The sequence below is a fragment of the Paralichthys olivaceus genome, chromosome 3, assembly GCF_024713975.1.
Source record: "Paralichthys olivaceus isolate ysfri-2021 chromosome 3, ASM2471397v2, whole genome shotgun sequence".
In the NCBI taxonomy this organism is placed as follows: Eukaryota; Metazoa; Chordata; class Actinopteri; order Pleuronectiformes; family Paralichthyidae; genus Paralichthys; species Paralichthys olivaceus.
In genome coordinates, this window is record NC_091095.1 from 7,715,756 (window position 1) to 7,733,966 (window position 18,211).

Consider the following 18,211-nt stretch of genomic DNA (forward strand, 5'->3'; position numbering starts at 1 on the left):
TCAACATCCAACTTGAGCCAATAGGAAAAGTGCAGCACCACCCCCACCACTGTCAGCTTCTCTAGTTTTACTATTCATAGGTATGTGTTAAAGTAAAATAATTCTTTTGTTGTCTTCTTTAAACTACTAACAACATTTCTCCACTCATTCTGTCACATCCTTTTGAGGGGCGGGGGGAGCTGGAGCCAATCCCAGTTGACACTGACATTGGGCAGGAGGCGGGGTACACACTGGACAGGTCGCAGGTCCATCACCGACATACAGAGACAAACAACCATTTACACTTACATTCACACCTATTAGTCGATTTAATGTCTCCAACTAATCTAATTCTGGACAGTGAACTAACAACTTTCTTTTCTGTTATGAACCTGATTTGGGTCATAGCTGATATAGAAAAACAAGTTTTCTGTTGGAAAGGATGCAATAAAAAGACATAATTTGGAATTATAACTAGAATGTATAGAAAACAGACACATCACACACAAACATATTTGTTTACTCTCTTTGATCATCTCCCATGATTTACACAAACCAGGTTGTTGTATATATTCATGCTCAATTTTTCTGTTAAGGTTTAGAGTTGATTAAAATAAAGATGGGCCCAATATATGACGTATCCGATTTATAATTCTGTTGCATAATCTGATGCTAGAGTCCCATTTAACAGTTTCACGAGCAGATCATCACCTCAACACTCAGATAAATTTAGAAAATGACTCCTCAGGTTGAATTAGCTATTACTTTACATTCACATTCATCACAGCATCATACTATGTTAAATAATTAAGACTTCAAACATGACTTGAAGTTGAATCCGGGTGAATGCCATTCTCCTCACACTAACAGAAGAAACACAAAACCAAATTTCATTCTGTTGCTCCCATTCTTCTCCTGTTCTCAAATCTCCAAACTTGACCTCAGCCTGTGTTTATCTCTTCGTCTACGTCCTATTGACAGTAACAACAACTCTGTTTACATGGGAGCTCTTCCCTCGATTAATCTTTGTTTACTTACCCATAAAGCCTGACGTCAGAGCCCAGGACGGCCTTTCCTCCCAAGGGACGGCCACGAGAAGATAAGCTGTGAGAAGTGAACATGATTAAAAAACCCACAGAGAGATAGTTTATGTGTTCGCTCAGTGGGATGTGTTGTGTAATTGATGCAACTGGTGAAATAAAAAGCAAAAATAAAGTTGATCACAAATTGACCTGTGTGGTACACCGTAGTAAACAGGATGTTATGAAAAAGAGAAAGTGGGCTGAGCAGCAGTTCTCCTGGTACATTTATAAGTAGTGTTTTACGATAGTTCATAACACAATATAATGTATTTGAATGCAGCTGTAAGGATATTTGAAATATGTATTAATAATATATTCATAAACTTTGAATCATTCCTTATCTGTTGGTCCGCACTTATGGATTTTTGCAGGAGTTACAGGTAAATTATTAATCACTTGTATCTGATAAGTGCAAACATTATAGTGTGATACAAACCACTTATGTTTGTTTCTTTATTCATTTTTCAGGAGGACAAAGGGCCATGTTGGAACCAAACCTGCGACTGAATCCTTGATGGAGACGATCAACTATAATTAAATATGCCTCTTTTCCCCTCCACTTTAGAATCCAGGACAAGATGGTGAAAATATTGTATATTGGAAGGTCTTCTTCCAGTAGATGTTAGAGTAGGTGTTAGTAGCCACCTTCAGTTGTACACCTTAGCGTCATCAAGTGTTTTGGCCACGTAATCAAAGATAAATCTGACTGGCTACTGGCTTGTATGGCAGCACTATGAAAGCCCTGCACTGGTAACCTTCTGTGCTAACCACTTGATCACTTAGACGTCTTGATCTTGATATGTTAAATAAACAATTCAGATCAAGTGTTTTCAGCAGGAGGTTGTTGAATGTTTTTAGAAAAAGAGCATCTTTTGTTATATCTATGTAAGATGTTTATATAATCTGCTGTGAATGCATTGAAGAGACCGGACGACATATGACACCAACACCACAATAGCCCCAATGTCTCCTCAAAGCAAACATTTGAGAAAGTAAAGAATAAACAACAGAATTCAGTTTTTCCCCACTTACATAATGTTTCTGGTGTTTTTCTGTGTTACCCTGTTTTCAAGCAGCTCCTGTTGCTGCAGGCCGTGCAGCCCAACATCGACCCTCATGTCTCAACCAATGCCCACCGCCTTACGCTTCAGAGAGTTATACACCTCTCCTCAGCAGATCACATCACTCCAAACAAGGAGCCTGCAGGGCAACAACAAGTCAGAGACAAGCTGAATCAAATTACACTCACAATAACATTTACATTTCAGGCAACTGGCTGACACCCTTATCCTGGGCCACTTGCAGCAGGTACAAGTACAGTGAGTGACTTTCCTCCTTTCAGTAAATCAGTGTTACAGGATGATTGAGGTAAGGAGGTCAAATGGTAACAGAGACCTGGTAGAACTGATTTGAGTCACACATTCAGTGGAAATATGCAAAACTAGAGCAAAGAGGAGATAAAGAAATCATTTATTTTTATGGTGACATGGGTGATGTTTTCTTTCTAAGCAGCAGACAGAAGCACAACACAGCAACTTCATTTGTTCTGCACTTTCAACACAAAGGTTGATTCAGAGTGCTTTACATAAGACATGTGAAGCAAATTTAAAAAAGTAGAACACTATAGTAAAGGTCAAACAAAGAGAACAGAATGGGAACAGCAGCGATTTTTTTAGATTATTTACTTTAGTTAAACTGCAATATATATATATAATATATATATTAGTGTTATCATATTATTAAGTCAACATACAAGATTCACTCTCAGGGTGAAGTGGATTGAGGTCAAGCTTTTGTTATTCATTACTTCATATACTGTGAAGTATTTTCAACAAAGCATCTTATTTTACCAGCTGATCATATATTTTAAGTGTAAAATTTTTTATACGAAAAGCAACTGTCTCCCAGTAGAGAGAGATCAGTGTAAAGGTGATAAAATACTTTGTTTCAGCTGCTGGTTAATGAGCAGATTTAACACCTCACTCTGATGGGACAACTGCATCAGAGATAATGTCCACTACTTGTTTTTTTAATATGTTGAGGTAAAGATCTTCTGCAGTTCTCTTTGGTTTCAGCTTCTTGAAATCAAAACTGAAATATGTGTAATGTAAAGTATATAAAAACCTGTGGTGGTATTGAAATGAGAAACTTTACCTTTGCAGGCAGAGAAAAACTGCAAAGGAGTCATTTAATTTTAAAGGTCTAAGTTTATCTCAGATCTCCTTCACAGAATCTCTGACAACTTGTTGTGCCAAATTCCATTTCTCTGCTTCTATAGTATTTACATCCGACTTGTATTACTTTCGTGGGACAAAGTGTTCTTTTTGGCCTCGAAAGGAGGTGATTGGATAATATGTTCAAGTCCCAACTCACTCGTCTCATCAGCTTACCCCAGCTATTATTTTGCTGCTCTGCAGCTCGAGGCGAGTTTCAGTATGTGCTAATCTTGTTCTCTTTCCAAGAAAAATACATTCCTGAGTGCTGCTTTCATGTTTGTCACATTATGGAGGAGAAAACTTCTCGTTATTGGCTGGTGGCCAGCTCCCCCAGCAAAACAACCTGGCCATGTGCACGATTGCATGCCAGGGGAAATAGCTAACATATGCCTTTAGCACATACAGCACACAGGGAATATTCCACTATCCGACCAGTTCTCTGTATATTTGAACCAACAGCCACACTCTCAGCAGGCTGAACCTTTACACGGTTTATTGATGAGCTAAAAAAACACACCAGACACTAAAAATTTAAGTTTGAATTTCAAGACATTTTAATCATACATATTTAAATTGCTGTCCAGTGAAAACCATGAAAGTACACCATGCAAAATCTGTGATTAGATGAACTGAAAGGTTAAGTGCCAGCATATGGATTGAAGAACTTCTGAATGATGCATTGAGACAAACCTGAAAACATTAAGTTGACATGAGGATACACAGATTTCATAGAGGTGCAATGATTTCTATCAATATAAAATATCAACAATGCATCACAAGGATCCTAAAAGATAGATAAAATATCAACAGTTAATCTATCCAGACTATAAGTGTAGAGTTTTTCACACATAATTATCGCAAGTGATCTAATTTGATGAATGTGAGACAGTGTGTAAAGAAGCACAGGCCTGAATCTGAGCTCAGATTCTAGTGCATTCATTCAGCCCATTGACAACTGCATAACACAACTACAAGAAAAGGTGCTGAACATCTTCCCTCGTATAGAACAACAGCGCTGAAGGCAGATGCTGAACCAAACTGTCTCACTTTTCAAAGGCTGGTAAACTGAGTAATGGTAGCATCTCCAAACATCACTGTCAAAAGCTTGGCAGGTGTTTATTTCAGAGATCATAGAGTCTGAGGTCATCACTTTTTTGCTTTTTGACATCTAATAATCTGGGATTCATGGTGATGGTGCCTCAAGATACTAAAGATTGATTTCTGTTTGTTAGAATTCATCATGTCATGCTTTTTGGGCTCTGTGTGGAGCCTCCATTGTGCCCGGGGGGATTCACAAACAAAGAGCATCGCACAGGCCTGAAACAAAGAGAGACAGATTATAAACCGAACAAAGCAACAAATAGATTTGGTGGAAACCCTGAATTACAACCGGGGGAGGAGCAGACGTAGAAACAAAGCTGTTCTTTTTTGCATATTGTCGGGGGGGTTTAATGCTCTAACGTGGTATTTTTCCCCTCCAGAATATTCTGGGGAGCAGTTTGCTGTGCAGCGCTCGGCTGTCTGCTCTGTCAGTCCTCTAAAGTTACACTGATTTCCATGAAGCCTTGGGGGGGGGGGGGGGGGGGCTTGGAAGCTGACCCCGACCCCCTGCTGACATTTCACTGATGCTGTCTTAAGGGTTCTGGTTTATTAATACATAAAATAATGGATGTTTTTTTTACCATAGTTTTATAGACTTGATCACAAACTAAATGTCCATACAGTTAAACTGCAACACAAATATACTACTTCAGTAATTGAAAAAATGCATTGCCTTCTGATGAGACCTAAAAAATGCAGAGACAGAAGAGAGACTGAAGTAAATTCTTCGTCCCTAAAGACAAAACATATTTGGCCATGGACGATTCTGCACATTCAAACAAGTAACATGTTTCCTGGATTTCCCTCCAACATAGAGCACAATAAAGTTTTATGATGTCTTTCAAAACCAATGATGTGTCCTCGGGACTGACGGGAAACAGCTCTGGTTTGTTTTTTTGTCTCACTGGATACTTTGGTATCTGTTAACTACTGACTGTTTATTAGTTGTCTGTGATGGATTATGTTATTAATATTTCAAGACACTGTGGTTGGCAAACGGTCAGACGATCAAGGCCTCCTGATACCAAACTCCTCTCCTCTTGTAAATGAGCTGAGAGCAATTCTTCATATCCGTAAAGTCTCAAATATATTTGGCATCACGCTTACTTTTTTCCTTTCTGGATAAAACTCAACACTAAACAGATCACTTCAGGACATGTCTAAGCAGAGACAACCCGTCAAGGTTCCCAGGAGGAAGTCAGATGTCTGAGTTTTTTTCTTCCTCTTCTTCTTTGTGCACAAGCCTTTCAATCACGGCCCGATAACCCTGCCCTCGATTCACAGCACATGTGTATTTTGAAAGTGTTTTCTGGTCCATCTTCCTGTGAACCATAGGTTATATACCATCAATGATGTCAACATAAAAAACAAAGATTTTCAGAGTGCAGCCTCTGATGCAGTAGACCATGATTTCTTGTGTACTTGTGAGTCTTTTTTCTGTCACTGTTAAGAAAGGCAGAGTCCTAACTGAAGGGTTCATGGTTCATCGGTTCCTGTGTCATAGGTTTCAGGAAGTAATTGTGCTTATTTTGCAGGTTGAAAGACAGTTAAATCCGTCTAAGTCATTAATGATCTTGCTCAATAACTGTGGATCAAAAGATACAACTTGATGAATAACACAGTCACCAAGAATATGATGAGTCTGCAAAACCTCTCGCTGACAGCTGACTGTTTTGCAGAGTGTGCTCCTGTTGATCCCTCACAAACAGAAACATCATTTGACGTCTTTCATAAACCACACAAGATGTCATCTGCAGAAACTTCCTCATTTATGTGAAAACCCCATCTCCTGCCTGTGTGCTGCCTTAGCACACACTTCTCTGACTTGTCAGGGCTGTTAGTCTTGTGTCTGAAACTCGATACGTCGTCATTAAGTCTTAAGCATGTGCATGTGGATTGGTTCGTGTGGTGCGTTGTGATTTGCCAAGGCTTTTTGGGTTGGGGTCAAAACCTGAGTGAGGCCCTGGGTGTTTCTGTTTGTGAGGTGGTGAGATCAACCGAGGTGTTCAACAACCTGTGAACAATGACTAAAACCAAGTCTCAACCCTCAAACAGCCCATTGAATTGTGAGAACCAGCCAAAATGTCCTCACAAAGTCAACATGTCCTCACAATGATAGTATTGAGCCAATATTGGAACTCAGAACAATAAAAAGACATGTGCAAACACATACACACACACACAGTACTAACAATTGCACCACCTTCCCACGTCTATATGATGACAAAATGAAGAGCGACAGAGGAGGAATCCCTCAGATGGAACTAACCATCAAGTGGATATCAAATGGATATCAAGTGGTGTGCTTTAAAGTAAGTTCTTAGTGGGGAGGATTAGCTGGTTGTTGGTCAGGAGGATATTTTCAACAAGGAGTTGCAGGAATCTTGTTCTGCAAACATTCAGCTGTCATTTGGAAGAACATCCAGTCAGGACAGAATATCCACTTGATGGTTAGTTGGAACTAACCATCAACCATGCAACTCCTTGTTGAAAATATCCTCCTGACCTACAACCAGCTAATCCTCCCCCCAAAGAACTTACTTCAAAGCACACCTTACTTCAAGAGGCTATGGTTTTGTAGTTCTCCATTTACACCTGGAAACTGTCTGTCCCTGTTTCAGCTTGACAATGTCCAGTTCCATAAAATAATGTTTTTGGATTTTGCAGAAGAAAGTGGAAGCAAGGCCTGTACAGACGCCTGGTTTTAATCCCATCCAACTCCTTTAATATGAACCGGAACAGTGACTCTGGGCCAAACCTCACTATTACTCTTGTAGCTGCAAACCAGCTGAAGGCATCCAGATATTTTTACGTAGTGATATAATATAATATAATATAGTGATATTATATAGTATAATATTATATAGTATATGATATTATATATATATTATATACCTATAATATAGTGATATTATAGTGATATTTTACTCTACGATCTCTGAAATGAGTGATTGGGGATCCACTGCACTATTCAACTTGTCTGAAACATTTTATGAAGGAAAAGAAAATCATCCTTTTATTATTATTTTTTTTTTATTTCCATTTGAACATGTTCTTATGTTATTTGGAATCTGTTCTCTTTTATTAATTACATTTTAACATGGTATTATTTGTATTTATATTGTATGTAAAGCACTTTGAGCTGCATTTCTTGTATGAAAGGTGCTATACAAATAAAGTTTATTATTATTATCTTTATTTAGGTCACGTGAACCGGGGAGAAACAAACAGGATGCACAGATTTCTTGGAAAACTTCACTGAGTTGACTATCCCTGTAGATTCTATTTGGTGTCTGCATTAAACATAATATTGAAGAGTTATGGTTCTACACTTTGATTTCAAGTTAATACATACATCTCTCTCTGCATTAAAGCTGAGATACAGTCTTTTATTTTAGTCAGGTCAAGAGCACACATGCTCAAACAGACCTGTTGTGCACCTCCACCTTAAACTGGGCCACAGGACACCCTGAGGCAAGACCGTAGGTATGTAGGTTACAGTGTGTGAACACACAGGGAGGGTTTCATTCTAAAGTAGGACGTCAGCCTTTTAAAAGGTTTGACCAGCAACTCAAATGTTTAAAGTCTTCTAGTACATAAATGCAGCCTCTCATTTGACAGGATCTCTCTGTAGTGTAGAGGTCATAACATGATTATCAAAACCAAATGATCCCAATATAACTATAGTTGCAGCTGCAAATAACAGGATAAAGGTTAATGTAGCCCTTGTGTGTTTTTGATGAAATCTGTTCTATGGAACCATTCACAAGAATCCTGTGGAATGTTTTTGTGGTTCAGATTAAATTTAACTTAATAATTGATGAATTATGTGAGTTAGATGGAAAAGATTTAAGAAGAAATCTAATGGCAGTATCTAGCGTTTCACAAGAAGGACATGTGGAGAGTGCAAATTCATCACCATAAAGCATATTGATCACATTTAAAACAGGCAAAATATCCATTATCTGATATTTCTGAAAGGGATAATAGTTACCCTACACTAACTGAATAAGGATCACCCCTTATTCTTTTATTTATTTGATATAATAATAACAACAATAATAAGGTCCCTTTTCTATATAGTCTGCATGCGGACTCATGTTACAGCTGATAGATACTCAGGTAAACACAGAGGTAAACCAGCTTACAGTATTTAGATGAGTATCTGGATAAAGAACAGAATATTAGAGCTATGAATCCACACATTATAACCAGACAGGCAGGTTTGACAGCAGTAGAAACTAAAAAGTGACGGACGCCTCAGTGCTCACCTTCAACTCAGTACCATACAAAAAAGCATGCTGCATACAATACAGGAACATCTGTCTGAGGCACAGAACTGACCCTTTGATTTTCTCACTGAAGTCACCTAAACCTCAGTCCATTAAGATTCAAACTGGATTTCATCCTTAAAAGACCTTTGAGAAGCTTCCAGTGTTTCTCTTGTTTCTCTCTGTTTATAAAATGAATAAGGAGGTTAACTTTATTTAAACTTAATCTTATTTCTTCTCATCTCTCTGTCATTTCTTTGATTGCAGGAGTCACTACTACACTTTATTGTACACTAGGATAGTCCAGCAGAATGATGCATATACCACTGCTACAACATGTGCTGCTCTGTTGATCTTCACTGACATCACACAATGTATTGTTGATTCACTGGGTATTTTTGTTTCAGTGCCACACAAGCACATTGTGAATGAACAAAAACAAAAGCTAGTTTGTGCACATGTTGTAATGTATATTGTGGTGCTGTTAATTAACCAGCTGCAGTTGATGCTTTGACTTTTCTCTCATAATCACCTCCGGAAAGAAAATCGATTGAATGTTTATTTTTGCATGGTTTTATATCAAAACAATTATGGCTAAATTATGAAATAATGAAAATGAAAGGTTTGAAATTGTATTTGGTTCATGGAAATCATTTCATGACACCCAGAAAAACTGGACTGCTTCAGTTGTGTAATATTGAAGCTGTCGCAGGCACAACTTATGTCTGTAATTATAGTTTTGGTCCAATGACTGCAGCTCATTTCTCCAGTGAGGACTGCCCTTGGCATTATTATAGTTTTGACTCACACCATTGAACATGATGTACCAATCCATTGGCACGTAACAAGCTAGACAGAGACCCTGTCCTGTTTCCCTAACAAAGTGTACAGCTTACATACCAGCCATGGTTCCAAGGAAACACCGGAGACAAACATCCATTAAAAGAGTTTTTATTAGAAAAAACAAATACAAAACTTTGGCAAGATTACAAATCAACAACTGCATTTGTATAAAAATACATTCGGTTTTTCAGTGCGTGCCAAGGAAGTCGCACAGCTGACCCTGAAGACCAGTTTTTTTGGAAGTTGAGGAGAAAAACATAATCCTCGAGTCTATTTGGAATGTCCATACACTTCAGTGGCATCTCTAGCTTAAGGCTCCGCTGGAGCAGAGTGTTGCACTGTACCTGAGCCTGACGGAGCACCGCAGCAACAAGGCACCTGGGTCCCATATATGCTTCAGGCCACACAGCGCAGAGGTCTCGTCCTTTTGTTTAGCAGCTGAGAGAGCTAATCTATGAGCCTTGTGCAGCTTCACACACAAATTGTGTTTTCCTACTTCTTTTAATTTAACTGTGTTAACACCATCAACCACAGCTAGCTGACACTTCAGTGCCTTAAGGCTTTACAAATACACAACACTGCTCTTGGAATTCATCCACATACAATCCAACCTTTTTTGTTCTTTCAGTAAACCTTAAGTTCTATTTAACTATGAGAGAACGACTCCCTGAAACTCTCATGCAATCTCCTACTGCAGATAGTTAAGGCATACGTATTTTTCCCTTTTACATATTGTTACCTGCATGCATAGAAAACGTCATCGTCTGTCCACGTCACACCTTCAGATACAGTATGTGCCTAAATAACAGTAGAAATCATTACAGGCACACTTCTGTTCGGTCACACAATGCATAGATAGCAATGTGCGTTGATTAAATCTACTGTGTTGCCAGGCAGAGGGGAGTGGAAGCTGAAGACAATAATTGCACTTCTTTCTTTACGCCACTCAAAGATGACACTTTGTCAACTTATCAAGAGCGATTTCTTTCAACATCTGTTGCAACTCCAACTCTCCACCTGACAAATATCAAGTGATCTTTCCCCCCCAATGTGTCCCTTAAATCTCAAAAATCTCTTCATGTGAGGGAATCGTTGATTGGGAGGTATTTGCAGCTCGCTTTGTTTTGAGCCAAAAAAAAATCACTTGGGGGAGGACAGGAACTGATGTGGAGGACTTGTGCTTCCTGACCCCTCGATAGATCAGGAAAGCGTCCACTTTACTTTATGAACAGGAAACAAAGTGGCAGCTCCACCACCGACAGCCGGGTCCTGTGAGCTCCTTCTCTCCTGACGTCTCCGAGGAGCCTCAGTCCGTCACCACAATGCTTGGTGGGACCAGGTACCATATGTCAGAGAGAAGTAATCCAGGCGAAGACAAATCTCTTGATTCATTTGATTCATTTCAGTCGCTTGACTTTAAGGCAGCGCTTATGGTTCAACACGTCATGCAGCGAGGTCTCATGTTGATGGGCTGAGGGTTGGGGTCAATCTATAGGCAGAAAAATAAGGACAAATAGACAAATAAGATAAAGGTTGAGTGAGCAGTAACATTCACAGTTCTAATACATTTAACCTTTATTCTGCCGACACCCACAGATACATTTTTATGAAGATACTGTTGAACAATTCAGCTGTGATCTCAAGAGATTGTTTGAGAGGGAAAAGTGCTGTAAGGGATGTTTTTGTATCTGCACAATAAAAACCTCTGTAAGATCCTGTAAGTGCTAATCAAAAGTAAACTGTGGGTGAGTGTGGTTGTTGTTCCAAGCATCTGGTGACTCACCTCGCAGTACACTGGCGGAGGTCGGAAGCGAAACTCTTGGACAAAAGCCATGAGGGGGCGCTCCAGGATCCCACTCAGGTCGTCGGCCAGCTCTGAGACCACCGTGTTGTTGTTGCAGTGCTCGGCCTCCTCCTCTGTCACCACAGAGCTGTAATCTGGAGGAGCTGCAGGGGAAAGGGGCAAGATTAGTCAGCTGGTCTGACTCACCTGGGCAGCACAGGTCCAAACACAAAGCTGCTGAGTCATCATCAGTGCACGCTCGAAAGTCCAATAAAGTTTACTGCTTTTTGCATTAACAAACACCGATTTGATCAAGCATGATTCTGGGCTGAATCGAAACCTTTGTTTGTTTTGGCATGTTGGCATCTGACCCAGTGCGACTTTGGTAGTGGAGGGATCATAAAAATAAGAACAGGATCACAAACTCTTAGAGGTTAGTGAAGCTCTTCAAAAGCAAAACAAAAAGTGGGGACTTCCGATTTTAGTCGTGCTCACTGGCAAGATGTGTCACGAGACTGAAAATATCCCTGGACACTATCTATAAGTTATTAAAATGTTGAAAAAAAGCATCATGGGTTTATTTGCCCAGTCTGAGCACTAAATGTTCAGCCAAGTGAGTGGAAAAAAAACCAATTTATAATCCTATGTTTGATAAACACAATGGAAATCAAGAAAACAATGCTGGCAGACATCCCTGCCTTGTTTCAAGTAAGATAACATCTGTAATTGAGTTTGCACATTTAGATCCACACATATTCAAACATTTTCAGACACTTACGCTCAGGCTGCTCTGGGATGGCCATTCGCAGCCACTCCAGGTTGACGCTGTACTGGCTGCTGACGCTTGAGGTCCGACTCCCGAAGGGATGGAGGGGGATGGTGCCCATGACCAGTGGCAGCTCCAGACACAGCTTTGACGTTCCAGGAACATCGACACAAACCTGTTAGGAAGGAAACGTAGAGAACTGTTGGATCCAGCCATGTGCACAGCAAAAGGGAACACAGTGTTGACAGCCACTGTTGACTAGGCTCACCTTGAGCATGTACTCCACTTTGATGATGCGGCACTGCAGGATGGAGGGCCCCACAGGAGGGATTTTGATGGCGCGTCCGTGCCAAGTTTCCCGGCACCTGGCACCCACAATGTCGCCAGACAATGTGGCCACCACCGAGTGCTTCTGTTTCTTCGTGCCGCGGGCGATGAACGATTGTGTCTGAGTGATGTAGGCTTTGGGCACAATTGATCTGGAGGTAGAGTTGTCGAACTCCGCGAAGACGGGTATCACCTCACCTGCACGGAGGAGAAATAAAATTAGAATTTGGAGATTTTGTTTTCATCTGGCCAACAAAAAGGGTGCCATTTGAGATGCTGGACTCTTACCTGGTGTGTAGCCTTTGCGGTCGATCTTTGCCGTCACTGACACCTGTCCAAAGTTACGATACCATGCCCGGGCCATCTTATCCTTGGTTCCAGCCTGTGGCGCCTGAGAAATGATGAGACCCAATGAGCAAGTGCCTCAGAACGCCCAGAAAACAATGAGGGGTGTAAAGACACATTGATGAACAGTGAGGGGTGAGATGCTCACCAGTAGGGCTGGTGTGTTGATGTCAATTGGCTCAATGACAGTGAACTCCTTCTTGATCTTCTTGACAGCTGCCCATGGCCTGTGAAGCTTCACTTTGACCCAGTAACGGATGCTGCCATGTTTCCCTTCAAAGGAGGTGACCAGCGTCTCCTCTGGCAGCTGGAAGCTAAATGGAAATTCATGTCTGCCAGCGGGAAGGACGGTTACTTCACCATTATCTGTGGGGGAGAGGAGATAACAAAGAAAAAACATTTATCAATTTTTATTCTAGGACTACAGGACTTCAACCCTGTGATGATCAGCCTCTTGCTGTTATAAAGAAATTCAGGACAATGAAATAAAGTTTCTTAATCTGTACTTATCTGATTCTGTATAAAGATATTCATACTGTGTAAAAGAGGAAGTAAATGCCTGGAGGTAAAGTCCAGATAAAACTTTTGTGCACAAAGGGAACAAACTTTCTTAAAAGAGTGCTATTCTTTGGAAATCGATATAAATCAAGCCGACTCGGTGGGAGAGTATGAATAGATCATTTAAGCATGACTTTTGCTGAAAGAGAAACCTCTCTTCCTTTCTTTGCAATCACATGGAGTCTCTAAAGGGGCGGTTCTTGCTTCATTGTGCTGAGGGAGAACATGTTTTTCCTCAAGCTGTACTACAGCCCGTCTCCACTGCTGTTTTTTTCTCCCTCTCTTGCTGCACAGGTCCAGAAACACGTGTTTGCGTTTAACAGACTCAGTGTGTTTTGTCCCTCTGTGAGCCGCAAGCTCCAATTTGACTCAAAATACAATACTGTCACCGTCAAATCCTCTTAATGGGTCAAGTGGGTTGTTGGGGAAAAAAAAGATTTTCAGGCACACCTCCAAAACTTATTCATACACCACAGACAAAACCAAGACAAATTATTTTGTGTGTATTTGAATTACTTTTTGCATGCAGATTGTCAAAGAAGATAACAAAGCAGGAAAAACTAAAATAAAATGGCCCGAGTCCTGGGTGTGAGTTTCCTGTATGCACTGCAAAACCAAAACAACACAGCACCCAATGAATGAAGACAGAAACCTGAAGTGTCGCTGGAGAAAAACAACCCAGGATTTTCTTTGACTGAGGAAACGTCTGATATCAGGACTTTTCCATTCAACAGATGTTTTCACAGTAACAGAGCCGTGTGCAGACAGCTGCTGGAGCACGGTTTAGGTTTCTTCCTGAACACTGAGGTTTTTTATACTTGCATATCAAGGAGTGATCAACAACTAAACCTCTCATATGGCAGAAGAAAATAACCAAGAGGACCAAAGCAAAAATGGTCATGTCAATGACTGACTTCTGAATTCTTCGAGCAAGTTTTCAACAAGAAAAAAAACAGCCCTTGAAATACCTAATAAAACCAGTTTGACTTCTGTTTCATTCACTGAGAATTGGTGAACTTTCTCCAGAGGATTATAAATCATCTCATAAACAGCCACTTACTTTAACTCCAACACTGAACCATGAAAACAACACTATCCCCAGTTAGCAGACAAACAACTAGTCAGTGTCAAATAAAACACTTCCACTATTGTTCCACTGGCTTTAATGAGAGAACTTGTTTTTTATGTGTCCCCTCCAGAGTACGTCCCCCGTCCCAGCACCGTGGACTGACCTGCCTGCAGCAGCACCTCTCTGCGGTTCAGGTACTCCACCTCGTCGCTGTAGTTCTGCGTGTAGGCGGTGCTGGAGCCCGCGGACCGGGACTCGGTCCAGTGCACTTTGGCGAAGCCCTCGGCGTGGAGCTTCAGCGAGTCCAGCTGGCTCTCCCTGGACAGCTCCAGCAACACCCGGCCCGACACTACGTCCCCGCTGCTGAACACCGGGGGACAGTCCAGTTCCGGGGAATCGAACACGATGTCCAACTTTCTCAACTTGTCGAAAATCATTGTTGTTTGGTTTGTTTTGTCCTCAGAGAAGTTTCTTCACCTCTTCTTCCTCAGTGAGTTAAAGGCTCCAGGTGCGCTCACTTCTCCTGGTAAAGTTTGGAGTGCTGCGCTCTGCGAGGTCCGCAGCCCTATTTGCAGCACGCCGAAGTGGGCGGGGCTTTGTGAATTTATTATGTAAGGCCTCAGGAGAGGTTCGAGGGCTGGGAGATGCTGCGTTCAGGCGCTCTGCTGCGGCACGGACTTTTCAGCTGTCCGGGTGTAAACAAGACTCAAGTGGCTGCATTCAGCTGCTTTATTAGGCCCAAATGAGTGAGCAACAACCCTTATCAGGAAAGGTTTCAGGAGGAGTGACGTGTAAATGTCTTGATTCGCTCTAAAAGACAGTTTTTGCCATTCACTCACTCACACACACATCCATGCACTGCATTTGCCTTGATTTTCTTAAAATTGTTGCCCCACTGCTTGTTTAGATGTAACAAATAGAGAATATGGATTTCTTCTCCTTCTCCCATTTTTCTGGTAAAAGTGTAATTATCTTTTACAAATCAATCGAACGTTGCCATCACAGCCTCCACAGATAATTTAGGGTTTAGTACCTTGTCTGAGGACAAATTGCCACTCAGAACAGGGAGAGTGGGATCAAACCATCAACCATCTGGTTATTTGAAACTACTCCTAGTTTGTGGTTTTTTTTTTTGGTATTTATATTTAAAGCATCATTATACAAAGTACAAAAACTTCCATCAGTCCACTTCCACTCATTTACCAATCAAACTTGGATTATCATCTTTACAGGTTACCCTCTCTAAAGGATGGCAGCAATTACAGGAACCCAGAACATGTCTCGACAAATGCTGTGCGCAATACCCCCTCATGAGGTTAGCTTAATTAAAAGTGAAACCATAATAGAAATGAAACTAAAAGCACACAGAAGTGTCACAAAATACCATGTCCCTTGTGACTCCTGTTCAGCTGATAATGGCATCGTTACAACTTACACACGTAAAATCCCTACTTCCTCTACATTGTTCACCATCTGAGCTGAGCCGCTTAGGCACAGCTCTTCTCACAGCGCCTATATTTCCAGACTGAGTGAGAACGCACCATAATAAACATGGAGACTGGGTGTGGAGGGAGCAGAGAAGAAAACAGGCAGGGCTGATGATGATTGATGGTTACAGGTTCTTAGAAGAAAACAGGCCAGCTGAGCATGCCTCAGTCTGGCAGAGTTCCTCCCTGCACAGCTCAGAGGAAAATAGTTTCACTCTAGACCAAAGCTGTTTACTCCAAGTCTTGTGCATTGCTTTGAGTCTGCTGTTACACCGCCTGGGCTGCCACACACATGGAAAACACACAGCTATGCACAAAAGCATGCAATGGATGTCACCAGATCCCCTGCTAAAAAACAACTACACTATCTTCAGAAATAAAGGGATAAAAGTGACTGAGTGTACAGAAATAAAAGCCCCTATTTCAAGAAAACTTTTACAACTGGATCATATGCATGAATCATTGCTCCCATGCAGTCTTTTAAAAACCTTAAATTAATCTCTAACGCTTCCTTACTATTCGATCAATCTGTAAACTAGACACTCATCTCTAAGTTGGGTCACTCTCTTCATTCGGGTCAAAAGCGTTGCACAAATCAATTGTGGTCTGAGAAAAACAAAGTTGTTTACTCCTTTGTTCACAGGGATGAGGAGTTAGCTATCCACTGCCACCAGCTGGAGGTGTGGAGACAGTGTTGCACAGCTGCAAGACTACCAGGATGCTGTTACAGCACGTGTGTGTGAATGTGGGGGAAAGTTGAAAAAAGACAATTAGATGAAGCTCACTGGATATGACATACTAGAGACTCTACTGACTGTATACAATAGTATATGCGTATCTGCATATAATAGCAGAAAGTGCAAAGTGCCTCTATTGAAAATGTATTAAAGCTCCGGTCTTGAGTAAAAATACAGCTTGGCACGCCACCTGGTGGTGACTGGGAGCAGCACCTCACCCTGCCGAGGCCCCCGTTCTCTGATAAGATGAGAACATCTGGTGCCCTGCGCTGAATGATGGGCCTGATAAACACCCCCACTTTGCAATTGCCATGATCAACCTAATCATGGCTGAAAACATGTTTTGCCACTGCTGCAGACTAAAGTAAACATACATGAGTTCCACAGTGTTTACCAGAGGAGCTGCAAAGTACACAATATGTAAAACAAATATTAACCCACTTTGAAGAAGATTCCTCATTAATCTGACAAGTGTGAGATGTGGAAAACAATAATTCATTCACAGTAAAAAAAAGAGTAAATTGTGTCACAACATTGTAAAATGAATGGACATCAGCAGCTGAGCTGGCAGCATGGTGGGGGAGGGCGGAGCCTGAGGGGAGCCATGTTTTTTTTTTCCTGGTTGCCACAGCAACATGGGCTGCATTTCTAAAATTTGATTTTTAGTGCACATATCATCGTGTGATGCTTTATAAGGGTGGTAGGCATAGATATGGATCTAATACCATAGGATGTGTGTGACTTTATACAGAAATCCTGGTATGTATTTATCTATATTATATGATGATATGATGATAGTTATAAAATGTTCATCACCAGTAATTTGTCAAACAAAAATACCAAGAATTTTCTTTTTTTTGCATTTTTATTCAATTTATGTGTTTACTATTCCGAATTTATAATGTTATCATTAAATGAGACAGACAACACTATGTTAACAGTGTGAAAAAACATTTTAACTGATGTAACTGGTATTTGTCTGGAATTTTCAGTATTTTAAAGCCTGAACAATGATTAGAAAATGATGAATAATCAACAAATGAAATGTGTGGACTTAAGTACAGCATGTCAGTTAATAGGTGATGTGTTACTGCAGTCTTGGTGTATGATTTAGTCTGAATGTACAAAAGTTCCCCAGTGCACCTTTGACCACCGTGCATACTTGATACGGCTGTAAATGACCAGGGAACAATAAACTGTCCCAAAGGACATTTAGATTTAACTACTTTGAAAGTAGATTGGCTGCTTGTAAGTTTGCAAAAGCAACAACAATCAGTCTCTCCACCCGCTGTTGATTCATATTGACCAGTCTGACCTGACTGAAGAGACAAGCTCTATGTACTGTTTACAGAGAATATACTTAAATATTAACCACCATCTTCTATTTACTCAGCCACTTTGGCCAATATTCTCTGCCCCTGTTCTGAAGCTGCCTGCTGTCTGGGAATTTCACACTTTACAGGGTTACACCCTAAACACAGCACACAGTAAAAAACTAGTTGTAATTTGCATTTGATTGCAGGAATCATGTGATCTGGCAAACACATCATGAGCCAGAGTTGACGTCTCTCCCGCGTTTCCATGCAACACATTAGGACAAGCTGACTTTCTTTTGAAAACTGGAGCAACTACAAGAAACTGAATTTA

At 40.8% G+C, this 18,211-nt stretch overlaps 2 protein-coding genes across 2 annotated transcripts in view; one reads left to right on the plus strand and one right to left on the minus strand.

Moving 5' to 3' along the window:
• Positions 1-412: 412 nt before the first annotated feature.
• Positions 413-18,211, plus strand: part of uba52 (ubiquitin A-52 residue ribosomal protein fusion product 1) — a 29,414-nt gene continuing 11,615 nt past the window's right edge. The window contains exon 1 of the mRNA XM_069522745.1: positions 413-423. The gene's annotated coding sequence lies outside the window, so the exon portion shown is untranslated. The remainder of the gene's footprint in view (positions 424-18,211) is intronic.
• arrdc2 (arrestin domain containing 2) lies at positions 9,585-15,608 on the minus strand. The gene is made up of 7 exons (XM_020098577.2): positions 14,504-15,608; positions 12,862-13,079; positions 12,657-12,759; positions 12,310-12,566; positions 12,054-12,216; positions 11,276-11,439; positions 9,585-10,981 (listed from the first exon to the last, which is right to left on the minus strand). The coding sequence occupies exons 1-7, from the start codon at positions 14,775-14,777 to the stop codon at positions 10,928-10,930; spliced, it is 1,233 nt and encodes a 410-aa protein (XP_019954136.1). The 5' UTR covers positions 14,778-15,608; the 3' UTR covers positions 9,585-10,927.